At 40.1% G+C, this 18,965-nt stretch overlaps 1 protein-coding gene across 6 annotated transcripts in view; it reads right to left on the bottom strand.

Annotated features, from left to right (window-relative positions):
• Positions 1 to 18,965, bottom strand: part of BANK1 (B cell scaffold protein with ankyrin repeats 1) — a 330,740-nt gene that overhangs the window by 238,336 nt on the left and 73,439 nt on the right. For all 6 annotated transcript variants that reach the window (XM_060095040.1, XM_060094993.1, XM_060095029.1 and 3 more), the window contains exon 3: positions 12,592 to 12,746. In XM_060095040.1, the coding sequence (XP_059951023.1) occupies positions 12,592 to 12,746 (155 nt within the window). The remainder of the gene's footprint in view (positions 1 to 12,591; positions 12,747 to 18,965) is intronic.

Raw genomic sequence — 18,965 nt, 5'->3', positions numbered from 1 at the left:
TCTAGCACTCTCCAGTATTTGTCCACAGATTATTTTGCACTAAATTTCTCCACACCGAGTAAATTGCTCATCGAGAAAAGATCCCCCAATTCCACCTATTGCCCTGGCCTCACACACCCTACATGTCGGAAAACACTTCTCTGTTTCTTTGCTTGTGCCTCCCCACGCACTGCTTCATCTGAGGGCTGAGGTCAGGAATGGGAGCCCTCCTGGTGCTCACGTCTGCCGCCTCCTCTTCACAGGACCTCACTGCCAGCGCAGTTCTTCAATCCCTCCACTGCTCACATCTCACCCCTTACTCTGAAGCTTTAATGGCTTCCCACTTCACTTTGGCTCAGATCCCAAGATCCTCGGCTTCAAACTTCTTCAGAGTTCTCTTCCCTAGTACATCTCTTCTTGTACAACTTTGACCTCTCGCTTTCCAAACGTAGTGAGCCTTAGCGGATATCCTCTCCCAGTGTTTATTCACCTAGAGAACTCATTCTCATTCACGAGGGCTCACACAGGCTGCTTCTCATGCATCAGATTCTCTCCCTAATAGAGGGCAGGACTCCACCTTTCAACCATTTCTAGAGAAGAGTTCTCAACAAAAGACAAGCACACAGACCACCCCCAAGGAGGCGCTGACGCCTCATTTGTGCCCGGGACCAGCTTCATGGGCACGCAACCTCTGCAGCTTCACAGGCCCTGCACTTGGAAGAGCGCTGCACTTGCCTTAATGTTCTGCTGTTGCAGCTTGAAATGCTTAAGAACTTGAACAGAGGTCCCTACCTTTTCATTTTGAACCGGGCCCTGCTCATTAGGTAGCTGGTCCTGTTTGTACGTACGTTGGCATGCCCTTGAGTTCCTCCTCTCCTTCCATCTCCCCACATGTATCCTCGCCATCGAGGTCCAACTCAGGTTTCGCGCACAACTTCCGAAGGAATCATGAAACATTTCGCACCTGTACTCCTCATTTGACCCCTTCTAAGCCACGCCCTCTGGTCTTAATACGCTTTTCATGCCTGTGTCTAGGCTTCCCAGATAGATTTTAAACATCCCAAAGGTATTTTTATTTTTTCATATCGTTGCGGCATCTTGTAAGAATTAGGTACATAAGAGATGATCTGTATGTATTTTTCAATTCAGATAGAATACCTCTATAAAAACAGGACATGTTTTACACTGAGCAAGCTCTACCCCTTATCCCCCTCAGGACTCACAGCTTCATCTGCTTCCTGCATCTCCATGCACGAAGGGGGGCTTCGGAGGAGGGAAGGCCTGCACTCGTCCAGCCCTGTCCTTAACTATTATGGGCGTCTTAATTAAACATATAATTATTGGGGCACATTTAACTCAATGGAGGAAATATTAGGACACTCAAATGGTCATCAATTGAGTGTTATCAGTTATGAAGCTGTTATTTTGCTCTCAATCTTTCTGACTTCTCTGTTTATCCCTTATTTGGCTCTGACCATCCAGAAAGAGAAAGAGTTATAATAATGATCACTTCCAAACTCTACAGATTCGCTGCAATGGTCACAACCCTTGAGACCTCACCAAAAGGGCTGGAACTCTGTCTACAATACAACACAGGGAGTGGAGTTTCTAGACTGTCAGGATGGGTGTCTTTAGGCTTTAATGAATCATTAAGTACCGGTAACAAAGGATTTTGATCTTAGTGGATCATATCAGCTTACTATGACTTGCACACAGACAAATGGCTCTTTTCATATTCATAATTAATAGGCACTAGCTCTACAAGCACAGGTGCAGGGGCCTCATTAAGCCAGCACTGTGCAAGTCCCTGCAGCTGACCCTAATCTGACCCGTGACAGCAGAGCAAGGATTAGGTTATGGCAACGGTTCCAAAGTTAGCTGCTAATTCTCACCTTCAGAATCACCTGGGAAGCTTTTAAAACTCCCAATCTCCAGGCCGTAACTCAGACCATTTACATCTGAATCTCTGGGGGTAGGATTCAGACATTATTACTTTTTAAAACCTCCCCTAGTAATCTCTATATGCTGCTTAGTTTGAGAACCACTTGGTTACAGGGAAAAAACATCTTTTGTCATCGTAAAACCTTATCTCGAAAGGGGTAATACTTCACAACATAGACATTTTAGGCATTGATACACACAATAATCTTTTGCTGCTTTAACTGTATTTTTCAATTAAATCACAGGACTTGACTTTAAGTTAAGGTTGGCTACCAAGGACTAGTGTGTGACTTGGTGTCAGAAATAAGGGGGCAGTGCTGTTCGCTTCTGTGTATTGTTTTAAACTGTATTCAGTGCCAAGGAGTGAACAGGTAGGAGCTAATCTCTGAAGTTTTTGTAGTTTGCCTGTGGGCCCTTCTACAAGTCACACCCCTTTATATATTCTCAGAGTTTCTCTAGAGTCACTGGTTATATAATCTGTGGTCTATACAGATTTAGGTTTGGAGTCTCATATTATGGTTGCAGCCACAAAGCTAAACATCAGTGAAGGTCAAAGAAAATGAAGGTCTTTATTAGGGAATATGCCATGTTCTAGGATTCAGATAGAAAAAGGATTCAATGAAATTAATAGAGATCCAAATGCTGATAAGTCCCCCTAAAAGGCCTTTTCTGGTTATGCTATAACTTTAAGAACTAAATTTGCTCAAGAAATCAACAAGTGACCAGCCTACTTTTAAAAGCATATTCCAGTCTTATCAGAACAGTAGCAGTGGGAGAATAACATAAAGAAATATCAGTTAATTATACCAAAGGAAGTAAGAGGTTTGGGGTGGAGAAAAGCTGCGATTGCAGCAGATTCTATCAAAAGGAAGGGAGAATGACATATTGAAGTCCTGCCTACACAGGTAAAACAAGATAGAAAAAATAAGCTCACTCTTGACTGCTCTTTAGGATGGTGCTACTGAAGAAGCAATAGAGAGGCCATTACTGACCCGTGACTGGGGCTCAGAGAAATCACAGGAGAGGCAAGAGGCATCTGAGAGCAAACGACAGTACTTCCGAGAGGGCCACTGAGGAAAACATTCATAGGCTCTCTCTTCAAGATTCAGGTCAAATCCATTAAAAAAAAACTCCAGTGACTGAATCACTTTTGAGAGCTGATGCAGCTCTAACAAGTGATCATAGAACAACTGACAGGACTGCAGACAAGCCTCTGAAGAAGAACACTGCCTCCTTGATGCCATTACGAGGTGATGTGAAGGTGACCTATTATTAAGAGGCACAAATGTATTTCCTATGTTCTGGGGCACGATTTAACCTTGGCAGTACTGACATGTTTGAACCAGAGAAGTCATTGCTGTGGGGGCTGCCCTGTGCACTGTAGGATGTTTAGCAGCATCCCTGGCTTCTACCCACCAGATGCCAGCAGCAACCCCCCAGTTGTGACAACAAATCTGACTGCAGACTTTGCCAAATATCCCTTTGGGAGAGACAGCCAAATCAGTCCCAGATAAGAACCACTACTCTGAGGGAATTTGCCTGAGAAAGTAATGAAATTAGGACTTTGGAGTAAATACACAGCAAAGGGAAAAGAAGCTAGCAAATAATAGACAAGGTCCTGTTCTGATTTAGATGTTATGCCAATGGAAGAACGTCTCCCAGGTGGATTATTCATCAAGGACAAAAACTGAATAAAATTAATTTCAACAATGGATGTGCTTATTATTAGCAGGCTTAGAATTCACTGATTTCATATCTCTCATGATCAATTACCCTATACAAGACAAAATCAGGAAGAATATGCTAGAAGAGCAAATATCCTGGCCCATACCAACGAAAAAAAAAATTAACACATACTAAAATAGAACAAATATTGCTAATCCTAGAAAAGAGGCAAAATTCAGCAGCAGAATTAAACTGTTAAAACTCATTTAGGTATTTCTTAGAAACATAGGGAATAACTTACATAAATATAACACTGGACGCACATCTTCACTAGTGCATGAAAAAAACTGTTGAAGAAAAAAACCTTTTTTTCTGCTGTTTTTGAAGGAGCACAAAATTTCAAGGTCCAGGAAATCCAAAATCCATGGAAAGGAACAATGCTGGGAAAGATGACTCAGCAGAGGGATCAATACTGCCAGGCTTAGCCGGCAGGGAGTCCGGGAAGAAGTCTGGACCTGCCTGCCGAAGAGGCAAGAGACTTTTTCTTCCCTCTGTTTCCTGGTGCGCGAGGAGAGGGGATGAAGAGCGCTGCTTAAAGGAGCTCCAGAGACAGGCCGAGCCGCGGCTAAAAGCGCGGACCTCAGAGACGGGCGTGGGACGCTGGGGCTACTGGTGCCGCCGCCAAGAGGCTTGTGTGCGAGCGCAGGTCACTGTCCACACCGCCCTTCCGGAGAGCCTGTGCAGCCTGCCACTGCCGGGGTCCCGGGATCCAGAGACGGCTTCCCCGGGAGAGCGCACGGCGTGCCTCGGGCTGGTGCAACGTCACGCCGGCGTCTGCAGCCGCAGGCTCGCCCCGCCCTCCGTGCACCTCCCTCCCTCCCGGACTGAGTGAGCCAGAGTCCCCGAAGCAGCTGCTCCTTTAACCCCGTCCTGTCCGATCGAAGAACAGACGCCCTCCGGCCGATCTACACACAGAGGCGGGGCCAACTCCAAAGCTGAGACCCGGGAGGTGTGAGAACAAAGAAGAGAAAGGGAAATCTCTCCCAGCAGCCTCAGAAGCAGCGGATTAAAGCTCCACAATCAACTTGATGTACCCTGCATCTGTGGAATACATGAATAGACAACGAATCATCCCAAATTGAGGAGCCGTGTGGATGAAAGGTTCTTGGTGCTGCAGCCAGGAGTCAGTGCTGTGCCTCTGAGGTGGGAGAGCCAACTTCAGGACACTGGTCCACAAGAGACCTCCCAGCTCCACATAATATCAAACGGCGAAAATCTTCCAGAGATCTCCATCTCAACACCAGCACCCAGCTTCACTCAACGACCAGCAAGCTACAGTGCTGGACACCCTTTGCCAAACAACTAGCAAGACAGGAACACAACGCCACCCATTAGCAGAGAGGCTGCCTAAAATCATAGAAAGTCCACAGACACCCCAAAACACACCACCAGACGTGGACCTGCCCACCAGAAACACAAGATCCAGCCTCATCCACCAGAACACAGGCACTAGTCCCCTCCACCAGGAAGCCTACACAACCTACTGAACCAACCTAGGCCACTGGGGACAGACACCAAAAACAATGGGAACTACGAACCTGCAGCCTGCAAAAAGGAGACCCCAAACACAGTAAGATAAGCAAAATGAGAAGACAGAAAAACACACAGCAGGAGAAGGAGCAAGATAAAAACCCACCAGACCTAACAAATGAAGAGGAAATAGGCAGTCTACCTGAAAAAGAATTCAGCATAATGATAGTAAAGAGGATTCAAATCTTGGAAACAGAATAGACAAAATGCAAGAAACAGTTAACAAGGACTTAGAAGAGCTAAAGATGAAACAAGCAATGATGAACAACACAATAAATGAAATTAAAAATACTCTAGATGGGATCAATAGTAGAATAACTGAGGCAGAAGAACGGATAAGTGACATGGAAAATAAAATAGGGGAAATAACTACTGCAGAACAGAAGAAAGAAAAAAGAATGAAAAGAACTGAGGACAGTCTCAGAGACCTCTGGGACAACATTAAGTGCACCAACATTCGAATTATAGGGGTTCCAGAAGAAGAAGAGAAAAAGAAAGGGACTGAGAAAATAGTTGAAGAGACTATAGTTGAAAACTTCCCTAATATGGGAAAGGAAATAGTTAATCAAGTCCAGGAGGCACAGAGAGTCCCATACAGGATAAATCCAAGGAGAAATACGCCAAGGCACATATTAATCAAACTGTCAAAATTTAAATACAAAGAAAACATATTAAAATCAGCAAGGGAAAAACAACAAATAACACACAAGGGAATCCCTATAAGGTTAACAGCTATCTTTCAGCAGAAACTCTGCAAGCCAGAAGGGAGTGGCAGGACATATTTAAAGTGATGAAGGAGAAAAACCTGCAACCAAGATTACTCTACCCAGCAAGGATCTCATTCAGATTTGATGGAGAAATTAAAACCTTTACAGACAAGCAAAAGCTGAGAGAGTTCAGCACGACCAAACCAGCTTTACAACAAATGCTAAAGGAACTTCTCTAGGCAAGAAACACAACAGAAGGAAAAGACCTACAATAACGAACTCAAAACAATTAAGAAAATGGGAATAGGAACCTACATATTGATAATTACCTTAAATGTAAATGGATTAAATGCTCCCACCAAAAGACACAGATTGGCTGAATGGATACAAAAACAAGACCCATATATATGCTGTCTACAAGAGACCCACTTCAAGCCTAGAGACACATACAGACTCAAAGTAAGGGGATGGAAAAAGATATTCCATGCAAATGGAAACCAAAAGAAAGCTAGAGTAGCAATTCTCATATCAGACAAAATAGACTTTAAAATAAAGGCTATTAGAAGAGACAAAGAAGGACACTACATAATGATCAAGGGATCGATCCAAGAAGAAGATATAACAATTGTAAATATTTATGCACCCAACATAGGAGCACCTCAATACACAAGGCAAATACTAACGGCCATAAAAGGGGAAATTGACAGTAACACATTCATAGTAGCGGACTTTAACACCCCACTTTCACCAATGGACAGATCATCCAAAATGAAAATAAATAAGGAAACACAAGCTTTAAGTGATACATTAAACAAGATGGACTTAAATGATATTTATAGGACATTCCATCCAAAAAAACAGAATACACATTTTTCTCAAGTGCTCATGGAACATTATCCAGGATAGATCATATCGTGGGTCACAAATCAAGCCTTGGTAAATTTAAGAAAACTGAAATTGTATCAAGTATCTTTTCCAACCACAACGCTATGAGACTAGATATCAATTACAGGAAAAGATCTGTAAAAAATACAAACACATGGAGGCTAAACAATACACTACATAATAACGAAGTGGTCACTAAAGAAATCAAAGAGGAAATCAAAAAATACCTAGAAACAAATGACAATGGAGACACGACGACCCAAAACCTATGGGATGCAACAAAAGCAGTTCTAAGAGGGAAGTTTATAGCAATACAATCCCACCTTAAGAAACAGGAAACATCTCAAATAAACAACCTAACCTTGCACCTAAAGCAATTAGAGAAAGAAGAACAAAAACACCCAGAGTGAGCAGAGGGAAAGAAATCATAAAAATCAGATCAGAAATAAATGAAAAAGAAATGAAGGAAACAATAGCAAAGATCAATAAAACTAAAAGCTGGTTCTTTGAGAAGATAAACAAAATTGATAAACCATTAGCCAGACACATCAAGAAAAAAAGGGAGGAGACTCAAATCAATAGAATTAGAAATGAAGAAGGAAAAGTAACAACTGACACTGCAGAAATGCAAAAGATCATGAGAGATTACTACAAGCAACTCTATGCCAATAAAATGGACAACCTGGAAGAAATGGACAAATTCTTAGAAATGCACAACCTGCCAAGACTGAATCAGGAAGAAATAGAAAATATGAACAGACCAATCACAAGCACTGAAATTGAAACTCTGATAAAAAATCTTCCAACAAACAAAAGCCCAGGACCAGATGGCTTCACAGGCGAATTCTATCAAACATTTAGAGAAGAGCTAACACCTATCCTTCTCAAACTCTTCCAAAATATAGCAGAGGGAGGAACACTCCCAAACTCATTCTACGAGGCCACCATCACCTTCATACCAAAACCAGACAAGGATGTCACAAAGAAAGAAAACTACAGGCCAATATCACTGATGAACATACATGCAAAAATCCATAACAAAATACTAGCAAACAGAATCCAACAGCGCATTAAAAGGATCATACACCATGATCAAGTGGGTTTTATTCCAGGAATGCAAGGATTCTTCAATATACGCAAATCAATCAACGTGATACACCATATTATCATATTGAAAGAGAAAAACCATATGATCACCTCAGTAGATGCACAGAAAGCTTTCGACAAAATTCAACAACCATTTATGATAAAAACCCTGCAGAAAGTAGGCACAGAGGGAACTTTCCTCAACATAATAAGGCCATATATGACAAACCCACAGCCAACATCGTCCTCAATGGTGAAAAACTGAAACCATTTCCACGAAGATCAGGAACAAGACAAGGTTGCCCACTCTCACCACTCTTATTCAACATAGTTTTGGAAGTTTTAGCCACAGCAATCAGAAAAGGAAAGGAAACAAAAGGAATCCAAATCGGAAAAGAAGAAGTAAAACTGTCACTGTTTGCAGATGACATGATACTATACATAGAGAATCCTAAAGATGCTACCAGAAAACTACTAGGAGCTAATCAATGAATTTGGTAAAGTAGCAGGATACAAAATTAATGCACAGAAATCTCTGGCATTCCTATACACTAATAATGAAAAATCTGAAAGTGAAATCAAGAAAACACTCCCATTTACCATTGCAACAAAAAGAATAAAATATCTAGGAATAAACCTACCTAAGGAGACAAAAGACCTGTATGCAGAAAATTATAAGACACCGATGAAAGAAATTAAAGATGATACAAATAGATGGAGAGATATACCATGTTGTTGGATTGGAAGAATCAACATGGTGGAAATGACTCTACTACCCAAAGCAATCTACAGATTCAATGCAATCCCTATCAAACAACCACTGGCATTTTTCACAGAACTAGAACAAAAAAATTCACAATTTGTATGGAAACACAAAAGACACCGAATAGCCAAAGCAATCTTGAGAAAGAAAAACTGAGCTGGAGAAATCAGGCTCCCTGACTTCAGAGTATACTACAAAGCTACTGTAATCAAGACAGTATGGTACTGGCACAAAAACAGAAAGATAGATCAATGGAACAGGATAGAAAGCCCAGAGGTAAACCCACGCTCATATGGTCACCTTATCTTTGATAAAGGAGGCAGGAATGTACAGTGGAGAAAGGACAGCCTCTTCAATAAGTGGTGCTGGGAAAACTGGACAGGGACATGTAAAAGTATGAGATTAGATGACTCCCTAACACCATACACAAAAATAAGCTCAAAATGGATTAAAGACCTAAATGTAAGGCCAGAAACTATCAAACTCTTAGAGGAAAACATAGGCAGAACACTCTATGACATAAATCACAGCAAGATCCTTTTTGACCCACCTCCTAGAGAAATGGAAATAAAGACAAAAATAAACACATGGGGCCTAATGAAACTTAAAAGCTTTTGCACAGCAAAGGAAACCATAAACAAGACCAAAAGACAACCCTCAGAATGGGAGAAAATATTTGCCAATGAAGCAACTGACAAAGGATTAATCTCCAAAATTTATAAGCAGCTCATGCAGCTCAATAGCAAAAAAACAAACAACCCAATCCAAAAATGGGCAGAAGACCTAAATAGACATGTCTCCACAGAAGATATACAGACTGCCAACAAACACATGAAAGGATGCTCAACATCTTTACTCATTAGAGAAATGCAAATCAAAACTACAATGAGATATCATCTCACACCAGTCAGAATGGCCATCACCAAATATCTAGAAACAATAAATGCTGGAGAGGGTGTGGAGAAAAGGGAACACTCTTGCACTGCTGGTGGGAATGGGAATTGGTACAGCCACTATGGAGAACGGTATGGAGGTTCCTTAAAAAACTACAAATAGAACTACCGTGTGACCCAGCAATCCCACTACTGGGCATATACCCTGAGAAAACTATAATTCAAAAAGAGTCATGTACCAAAATGTTCATTGCAGCCCTATTTACAATAGCCCAGAGATGGAAACAACCTAAGTGTCCATCATCAGATGAATGGATAAAGAAGATGTGGCACATATATACAATGGAATATTACTCAGCCATAAAAAGAAATGAAATTGAGCTATTTGTAATGAGGTGGATGGACCTAGAGTCTGTCATACAGAGTGAAGTAAGTCAGAAAGAGAAAGACAAATACCGTATGCTAACACATATATATGGAATTTAAGAAGAAAAAAGAAGTCCTGAAGAACCTAGGGGTAAGACAGGAATAAAGATACAGACCTACTTGAGAATGGACTTGAGGATATGGGGAGGGGGAAGGGTAAGCTGTGACAAGGCGAAAGAGAGGCATGGACATATATACACTACCAAAGGTAAAATATCTAGCTAGTGGGAAGCCGCCGCATAGCACAGGGAGATCAGCTCGGTGCTTTGTGACCGCCTGGAGGGGTGGGATAGGGAGGGTGGGAGGGAGACGCAAGAGGGAGGGGATATGGGAACATATGTATATGTATAACTGATTCATTTTGTTATAAAGCAGAAACTAACACACACACACGCACAAAAAAAAAATACTGCCAGGCTCCTGGGGTCAAAAGCAACAGCAGCCTCAGTTAAACTATCTACTTATGCTGCTTCTCCAGAGCGGAGGAGGGAACAGGGAGAGCACTTCTCCAGGAGCAGGTCCACAGACCCAAGCAGTTCTGCAGCAAGAGGCAACAGGTGAGATTAAAGCTAATTCTCTGGTCATCAGAGAGAATGAAGACGGTGCCAGTAGATTGAACCAGTCAACTCAGCACTGGCATGCTGGAAACATAAAACGATAAGGGGAAATTCATAGATATTGAAGATACTGGGTGAGAAAGAGGCACATCTCAAATATGACCTGGTGACTAGCAAGCATAGTCTTGTAAATTTCTAGATTTTTATACGATGGCAGGGAAGTCTCAAAATATCACTTCCAGAGAAAGGAGGCCGTATCCTTAAGTGGTCTCTACTTACCCAGTAATTCAAAGACTTCTCAGAAATGTTCAAAGGTTGTGCTTTCAGACAATTGGCATAGACTGAACGTTATCCTGGCAAATCTAAAACATGATTTTCACTCATTTGGATATACATAATCTTTCCTGTGGTGCTTGGAAATTGGGACTTGGATTCAGACTCTACTAAGATCTAGGTTCTGAGAATACAAGGTTTTGACTGGGATGACTATTTTTGGTCCAGGGATTTGTTTATTTCAATTTTTTAGTGTGTAGGTCTGATGCTAAAATAATCTTATATGACCTTTCAACTCTTAGGACTGTTTAAAAAGTGGGGTACCCAAGAGAGGTTTGGAATTGAAATAATGTAACTGCAGAGGGTCTGAAAGAATTGTATCCATGTCAGTAAAAGCCCACAGTTCTGTTACCGAAAGAACCCTCATCCTGCTCAGCCATCTGAGTGAGCTATCTCTGCTTGGAGGGCAGTGGGGTTTAATTTTTGGATTTTGATTTCTCTGCAATTTAATAATGGAAAGGTTTTATATTGTTCAAATTTTACTCTTGCAGATATTTTTGTAAGCAGCTATTTAGACTCATTGCATAATTCCTGGTGAGCAATTTTTAGTTCCAGAGGGCTTTTTTTTTTTTTTTTTGCTTTTTTTGCTTTGACTTTACCTACTTGAGAACAGTTCTGATTTCCATTTTATAGTCTCTTCTATTTATTTCTGTCTCTTCCATTATTTCTGACTCAATAGGAGCCACTGGTTCTGCTTGTTTGGCCTGATCTCCCTTCCTCAAGTAGGTTGTAATTGTTCTTTGCCTGATCCTCTATCTCAAGTTCCCTCAGACCTGTACAGTTTCAGTTCCTGGGGTCTTTAAGCGAGTGTCAAAGAAGATTTTGTTCCTCTGGAACTGATAACATAATAAAACGGCGATTCTCCTGCTTGGGCGTGGGGTCTGGAGGTGAGGGAATTAAGCTTTCCCAAACTGCACAGAACGTTCTGCTTCTCCCAGGGCTGCTGGTATCATCAGGATCAGGGGATTCTCTCCCAAAATATGCCTCCCAGTAAGCAGACAAGTGCAGCTCCTATCACATTAACCTACTGGCGTCCACCTGAAGGACCCTCTCATGCAGCTCTCAAGGTCGTCCTGTATCTTTTGCTCTTCCTGGTCAAGCATACCATAGACACTGAGGACCAGCATCTTTTTATTGTCTGGAGATTACGTAGCCCAAGTTTTGGTCAAGCTCTAGCAGTAGGCTTATTTTAGTGGCTCAGTCCAATGAAGACTTAGAAGGAAGAAATGTTGGCAACATGTGTTCATATAGTCACCTCCTGAGAAATCCACTCCCTCTAACATTATACTTTTATTCCCCAAAGGACCAGCTCTTCTAGCTCTATGATAGTTCCACTTCATAATGTAGGCCTTTGATATATGTTTTATAATTTAAAAATCAGTGGTCATAAAACATAAGTATTTTCAAAGTCTACTCAAGAATGTATTTCCTTTTATGAAAATAAAATCCTTGATCTGGTTAATATGAATCCAACTTTCTTTTAAATAGCTTGATATATATAGCAATTGTAAATCTGTCTGTAACGCGTCAAGTAACATTTAATAAAATGATGCTTTCATATATGTTTCAATACTTTATTATTCAACAAATATGTATCAAATGCCTACTAACTACCAGATATTGTTCTGGGTTCTGAGGACATGGCCATGAACAGAGTAGACGACAATGCCTCTATGTTGTAGCTTCTAGTGTTAGTTACATTCTAGTGAAATGCAGTATCCATTAAAATAATGCAGTCACTTAAATAACAAGGCGTCTTTACTGACCTCACATGGAATCTCAGCGGGAAGCACCACCGCCTGTGATATGGTGCTTCTTGAAGCTTCTGATAATTCTTCAATTTCCTTTCTCTCACTTATTTGCCCAGAATGTTCCACTCTTGGGTCTGTTGGAATAATGACCTCAAGGTAGTCCTCAGAACCTAGAGGAAAGTTCATGAATGTAGATTACAATATAGCTAAGGCCATATTATTTCCTCCATTGTTATAAAAACTAATTGCTAAACAATTGATTTATTTATAATTGCTAAACAATTAATATGTGGGACAACCAAACTGAGTTTAAGACAGCTAAAGGAAATGAACCAATGTTAAGAATTAAAATAATTCTTCATAATTTAACTAGTATTATAACCTTAAGCTACTAAACTAAATCAAATACATAATAATATTTTCATCCACTAGTTAAGTATTTTCCCCAAAAAAATCCAACCACCATTTAATACTGTCTCTTAATATTAAACCAATAAATCTGAAATACATGAAACTATTTTTCAATGCCTATAATTAAGAAAATTTATCCATTTTAAATCAGAACAATTATTTACCCTTCACATATATTTCTAATTTTAAAAACAAAAAGCATAACTAGGAGACAATCACTAAATAAACTAGTATTTCTATGAAACACTAGTTTAATAGTGAAATATTAGTGTTCATCAAAATGTTAATGTGTTCTGGGAAAAAAGTGTCCTAAATTAAATAAGTTGGGTTTCTTTATGGCAGTATTACTAAGAACACTAAAATATGCTAATGTGAATTTTGAATCTCAAAGAAGGGAAAAGAGTATTTGATTTTTAAAACATTTAACATTTATTAACTTAGCATCGTCTCAATCATTAAGACACTTTTCTCTATTGAAGAAGAGTTGTGTTAAGAGAGATGGATAATACTTTTATTACTCAATGTTTCAAAGCCCAGAGCATTTCATTAGGGCACAGAACCAATATGACTGGAACCAAGGCTCTCACCACTAGAGACTCTCACAACTGTCATCTTAGGCCAACCTCAAATGTATCTCTCAAATCCTCAAAGAAAGGAATTGGAGAAAAGGAAAACAGCTCCTGACAGCTAGATACTGGCCTGATACTGTGTGAAGGCCTTGGTGTTGCTAGGAGGTGGCCTCCTGTTCTCCTACGGAACATCAACAATTTTGCAGAACATCACCATCGGACAAGGCCACCTGTCACCATGATGGATCAAGTCAGAGATCAGACCACTTTGTAATCATGTCTGAATCCAGGCAAAAACACGAATACTATCCAAACCACAAAATAACCAAACATCCTGAATCCTAGCTCCTGTGAGTGATGTTGCTTCTTTACCAATTCCAGTCTCAGCCTCTTTTCGCTTCTCTCGCCGTCCAGGTAGGGTAACCAGCTCCTCCCAGTTTGCTTGGGATATTTTTGGTTTGGGCACTGAAAACACTGTGTCCCAGAAACCCCCTCAGTTTCAAGTATACTGGTATAGCTGGTTACCCTGCTTCTCAATAAGTCGTTAATACACAAAACCATAAAATTACATGTGCTTTTTGACAGCAAGCAAACTATAGCAAAGCCCTGCTTCCATGAACCCTTCCTCAAATCATTAAATGCAACCCTAAATCCTACAATGAGTCTTTTCTTTTTTTTTTTTTTTTTTTTGCGGTATGCGGGCCTCTCACTGTTGTGGCCTCCCCCGTTGCGGAGCACAGGCTCCGGACGCGCAGGCTCCGGACGCGCAGGCTCAGCGGCCATGGCTCACGGGCCCAGCCGCTCCGCGGCATATGGGATCCTCCCAGACCGGGGCACGAACCCGTATCCCCTGCATCGGCAGGCGGACTCTCAACCACTTGCGCCACCAGGGAGGCCCCAATGAGTCTTTTCTTAATACAGTCTTCCTGAGGTGTCCCATGGTTCTCCATGGTGGCCTTCTCTTCATTGCAACTAGCAAAAAAAAATAGTTCAAGGACAGGTGTGTCCTAGTAGTCTTTGGCAAAAGGGAATTGACAGGATAAAAAGGAAGAAGAGTCAAGGCAATATAGATGAAGTTGGCTAGAATTCTGGTTTCACTGCATCCAGAAAGTGAAGTCAGCAGTTTCATAAGGTAATTCTATCAGAAAAGCAGAGTAACAAAAGTGATGCCCTCTGGAGAGGAGCTGTCTCCATGTCACATCTAAGAAGGAGAGAGTTTTGTTTTGGGTTTTTTTTTTTTTTTTCTGTCTTACGGAAGTTACAGAATAAAAGTACAAAAGCACCTGGGATTTCCAGATTCTCCCAGTACTAGTCTTGCTTGAAATGAAATGAAAAACAGCCTTTATTTTTCTAACAATTTTAAACACCTCCATAAGCAGTCTCATTCTCTCACTCTCTTTCTCTCTCATACATACACACACACACACACACACACACACACACACCAAATTAGTGAAAGGTGGTATAGAACTGGCTCAATCACTTTGTGAACTGATGAAAGAACAAGGAAACTGATCTCATTTTATATATCTTAAAAGGTGTAAGTTGTTCCACTGCAGCAGTATCTAGGATGTTTTCTGCTAATTCATCTCTGGTATTAGGTTAAGAAGAGCTACTTTCTTTACCCTGAGGACACAATCATGGATGTACAAAAGATTTAACTCTATGAATATTCACAGAAGCACTGTTTATAATGCAGAAAACTGGGAGCAGTTTAAGCAACAAGGGACCAGATAAAAAATGTGTAATGTGATAAAAGTTACTGTCACTAATTAAAATTCCATCAAAGAATATTTAACAACAAGGAACAAGTTTATGATATAAATGAAAAAAAATCAAGTTACAAAATTGTCAATTTTGTAGGTTCCCGTTTTAGTAAAATGAGAAGCATAGGACTTCCTGCAGGTTCCATATTTAAGGAGCTTTGGAAGTTGCCACTCCAACCTAACAAACAAAAAGTTGAACAGACTAAAAAATCAATAACTTTCCTTTGATTCTTAAGAGAGGCGTGGACACAGCACAAACTGCTGCCCCCAAGGCTGGAGAGACAGGCAGGTGGATAGAGAGTCTCAGCTTACCACAGCAGAAACTCAGGAGTGGAAATGGCCCCAGCAGCCAGTGCCAGGGTAGAGAAACCTGAACCGTAGTTTACAAATTGCCAGACACTCAATGAGGACAAGTCTGAGAGTTAAAAACTCCAGGGGAATTCAGCCCAAAGGTGGGGGGAACACAATACTTTGAAATTTACCTCTAGGAGCTTGATAAGATTCCCACAGCAAATACTGGGGAACATGCCCTCCTGCTTCAGTGGAACCGGAAACATCTTTAAGTACTCCAGGACACTCTGTTCTTCTTAACAAGGCCTGCCCTGGGCGGAAACTAGTTAATTAGAGCCAAATCTACTGGGGGTATTACCACATTCTAACTGACCAGAGGAAGAGAAATACCCAACTGCAGCCCACTGGAATAATCCTCTCCCATCCAAAGGGGAGAAAAAAAACTGAGAAACTCTTTTGAGGTTCACAGTCCAGAGGCATAGGCTCACTAAAGGACTGAAACCTAATCACAGAACTCTAGAAAGCCTCCTCTCTGCCAACACCTCACCACCGCATTACTAAAGACCTATTTACAGCAGTTCTTTTTATAGAGTATATTATGTCTAGTTATCAAGAAAAATTACAAGGCATACCAAAAGGTAGAAAATACAATTTGAAGAGACCAGGGAAAGCACTAGAATCAGACATGGCAGGGATGTTGGAATTATCAGACTGGGAACTTAAAACAACACTGATTAGAATGCTAAGGGCTATAATGTGGCATGGACATATATACACTACCAAACGTGAAATAGATAGCTAGTGGGAAGGAGCCGCATAGCACAGGGAGATCAGCTCAGTGCTTTGTGTCCACCTAGAGGGGTGGGATAGGGAGGGTGGGAGGGAGATGCAAGAGGGAGGAGATATGGGGATATATGTTTATGTATAGCTGATTCATTTTGTTATACAGCAGAAACTAACACACCATTCTAAAGCAATTATGCTCCAATAAAGATGTTTAAAAAAAATTAGACAGAATGCAAGAACAGATAGGCAATGTAAGCACAGAGTTGGAAATCCTAAGAAGAGCCATAAAAAAGTGCTAGAGATTAAAAACACTGTAACAGAAACAGAGAATGACTTTGATGGATTTATTAGTAAAGACTGGACATGACTGAGGAAAGAATCTCTGAGCTAGAGGATATAGCAATAGAATCCTTGAAAACTGAAGAGCAAAGAGAACAAAGACTAAAGAAAAAAAATTGACAGAATATCCAAGGACTGTGGGACAACTATGAAAAGTGTAACATATGCATAATGGGAATACCAGAAGTAGAAGAAAGCGAGAAAGGAACAGAAGAAATATTTCAAAAAGTAATGACTGAGAATTTCCCCAAATTAATGTCAGACACTAAAACACAGATCCAGGAAGTTCAGAGAACACCAACTAGGAAAATCCCCCCCAAAATGGGATATACCTAGGGATATCATCTTCAAACTGCAGAAAATCAAAAATAAACAAAATTTGAGAAAAAGCTAGAGGAAAAAAATCCTTACCTATAGAGGAACAAAGGTAAGAATTATATCTGACTTATCCTCAGAAACCATGCAAGCAAGAGAGTGGACTGAAATACTTAAAAGTATAAGGGAAATAAATCACTCACTCAGAATTCTGTACCCTGTGAAATTATCTTTTAAAGCTGAAGGAAAAATAGAGATTTTCTCAGACAAACAAATATTGAGATAATTTATTATCAGTGGACCTGCCTGAAAGAAAAAAAGAAGTTCTTTAGTGAGAAGAAAAATAATATAGATCAGAAATTCAGATCTGCATAATGAAGGGAGAGCATCGAAGAAGGAATAACTGAAGGTAAAATAAATATTTTTCTTATTTGTGATTGATCTAGAAGATAACAGTTTGTTCAAGATAATAATAGCAACAATATATTCAATAATGTATGCTTATGTACATATCTTATATAAATATTTACATATATACGCTTGTGTATGTTTATATATAAATAAAATAAATGAAAGCAATGATATAAAGTCTAGAAAGGAAGAATTAGGATCATTTTATTATTATAAGGTAATAATACTACCTATGAAGTAATACAGTGTTACTTGAAAGTAGACTTGCATTAGTTGTAAATGCATATTGCAAACTCTAGGATAAACCCTAAAAAAATTATGTTTTTAAGCATAACCGATATGCTAAAAAAGCAGAAAAATGGAATCATATAAAATGCTCAATTAAAATCACAAATGGCAGAAAAAGAGTAGAAGACAAAAATAGGAATAGAGAACAAGGGGAGCAAAACAGAAAACAGTAATGAATATGGCAGATATTCATCCAACTCTATCAGTAATCATTTTGAATGTCAAGGTCTAAATGCACCAATGAAAAAACAGAGATTATCACAGTGGATCAAATAACAAGACCCACCTATATGTTGTTTACAAGAAACCCACTTTAAATATAGAAACATATAATGATTAAAAGTAAATGGATGGGGCCTCCCTGGTGGCGCAAGTGGTTGAGAGTCCGCCTGCCGATGCAGGGGATACGGGTTCGTGCCCCGGTCTGGGAGGATCCCATATGCCGCGGAGCGGCTGGGCCCGTGAGCCATGGCCGCTGAGCCTGCGCGTCCGGAGCCTGCGCGTCCGGAGCCTGTGCTCCGCAACGGGGGAGGCCACAACAGTGAGAGGCCCGCATACCGCAAAAAAAAAAAAAAAAAAAAGTAAATGGATGGAAAAATACACCATGCTAATACTAAACAAAGGAAAGCAACAGAAGCTATATTAATTTCAGACAGAGCAGACTTTAAAGTAAGAAAAGTTATCAGGGATAAAGAAGGACATTACATAATGATAAAGGGGTCAATTCTCCAAGAAGACATGACAATTCTTAATGTGTGTACACCTAGCAACAGAGTGTGAAACTATGCAATGCAAAAACTAATAAAACTTCAAAAAGAAATAGATGAATCCACTATTACAGTTAGAAACCTCAATACCTCTGTCTCAGAAATGGACAGAAACAGCAGGCAGAAAATCAGTAAGGATGTAATTGAACTCAACAACACCATTAATAAACTGCATATAATTGACATTTATAGACTGCTTCATCCAACAAAAACAGAATATACATTTTTTTGCAAGCTCACATGGAACATTCACTAAGATAGAACTCATTCTGAGCCATAAAACACACCTTAACAAATTTAAAAGAAAAGAAATTGAACAATGTCTGCTCTCAGACCATAATAAAATTAAACTAGAAATCAATAACAGAAAGATAACTGAGAAATCCCCAAATATGTGGAGATTAAACAACATACTTCTAAATAATACATGGGTCAAAGAAGAAATC

Source organism: Mesoplodon densirostris, chromosome 1 (genome assembly GCF_025265405.1).
Source record: "Mesoplodon densirostris isolate mMesDen1 chromosome 1, mMesDen1 primary haplotype, whole genome shotgun sequence".
NCBI classification, from domain to species: domain Eukaryota; kingdom Metazoa; phylum Chordata; class Mammalia; order Artiodactyla; family Ziphiidae; genus Mesoplodon; species Mesoplodon densirostris.
The sequence above is the reverse complement of the archived record's forward strand: the minus strand, read 5'-3'. Positions and strand labels throughout refer to the sequence as shown.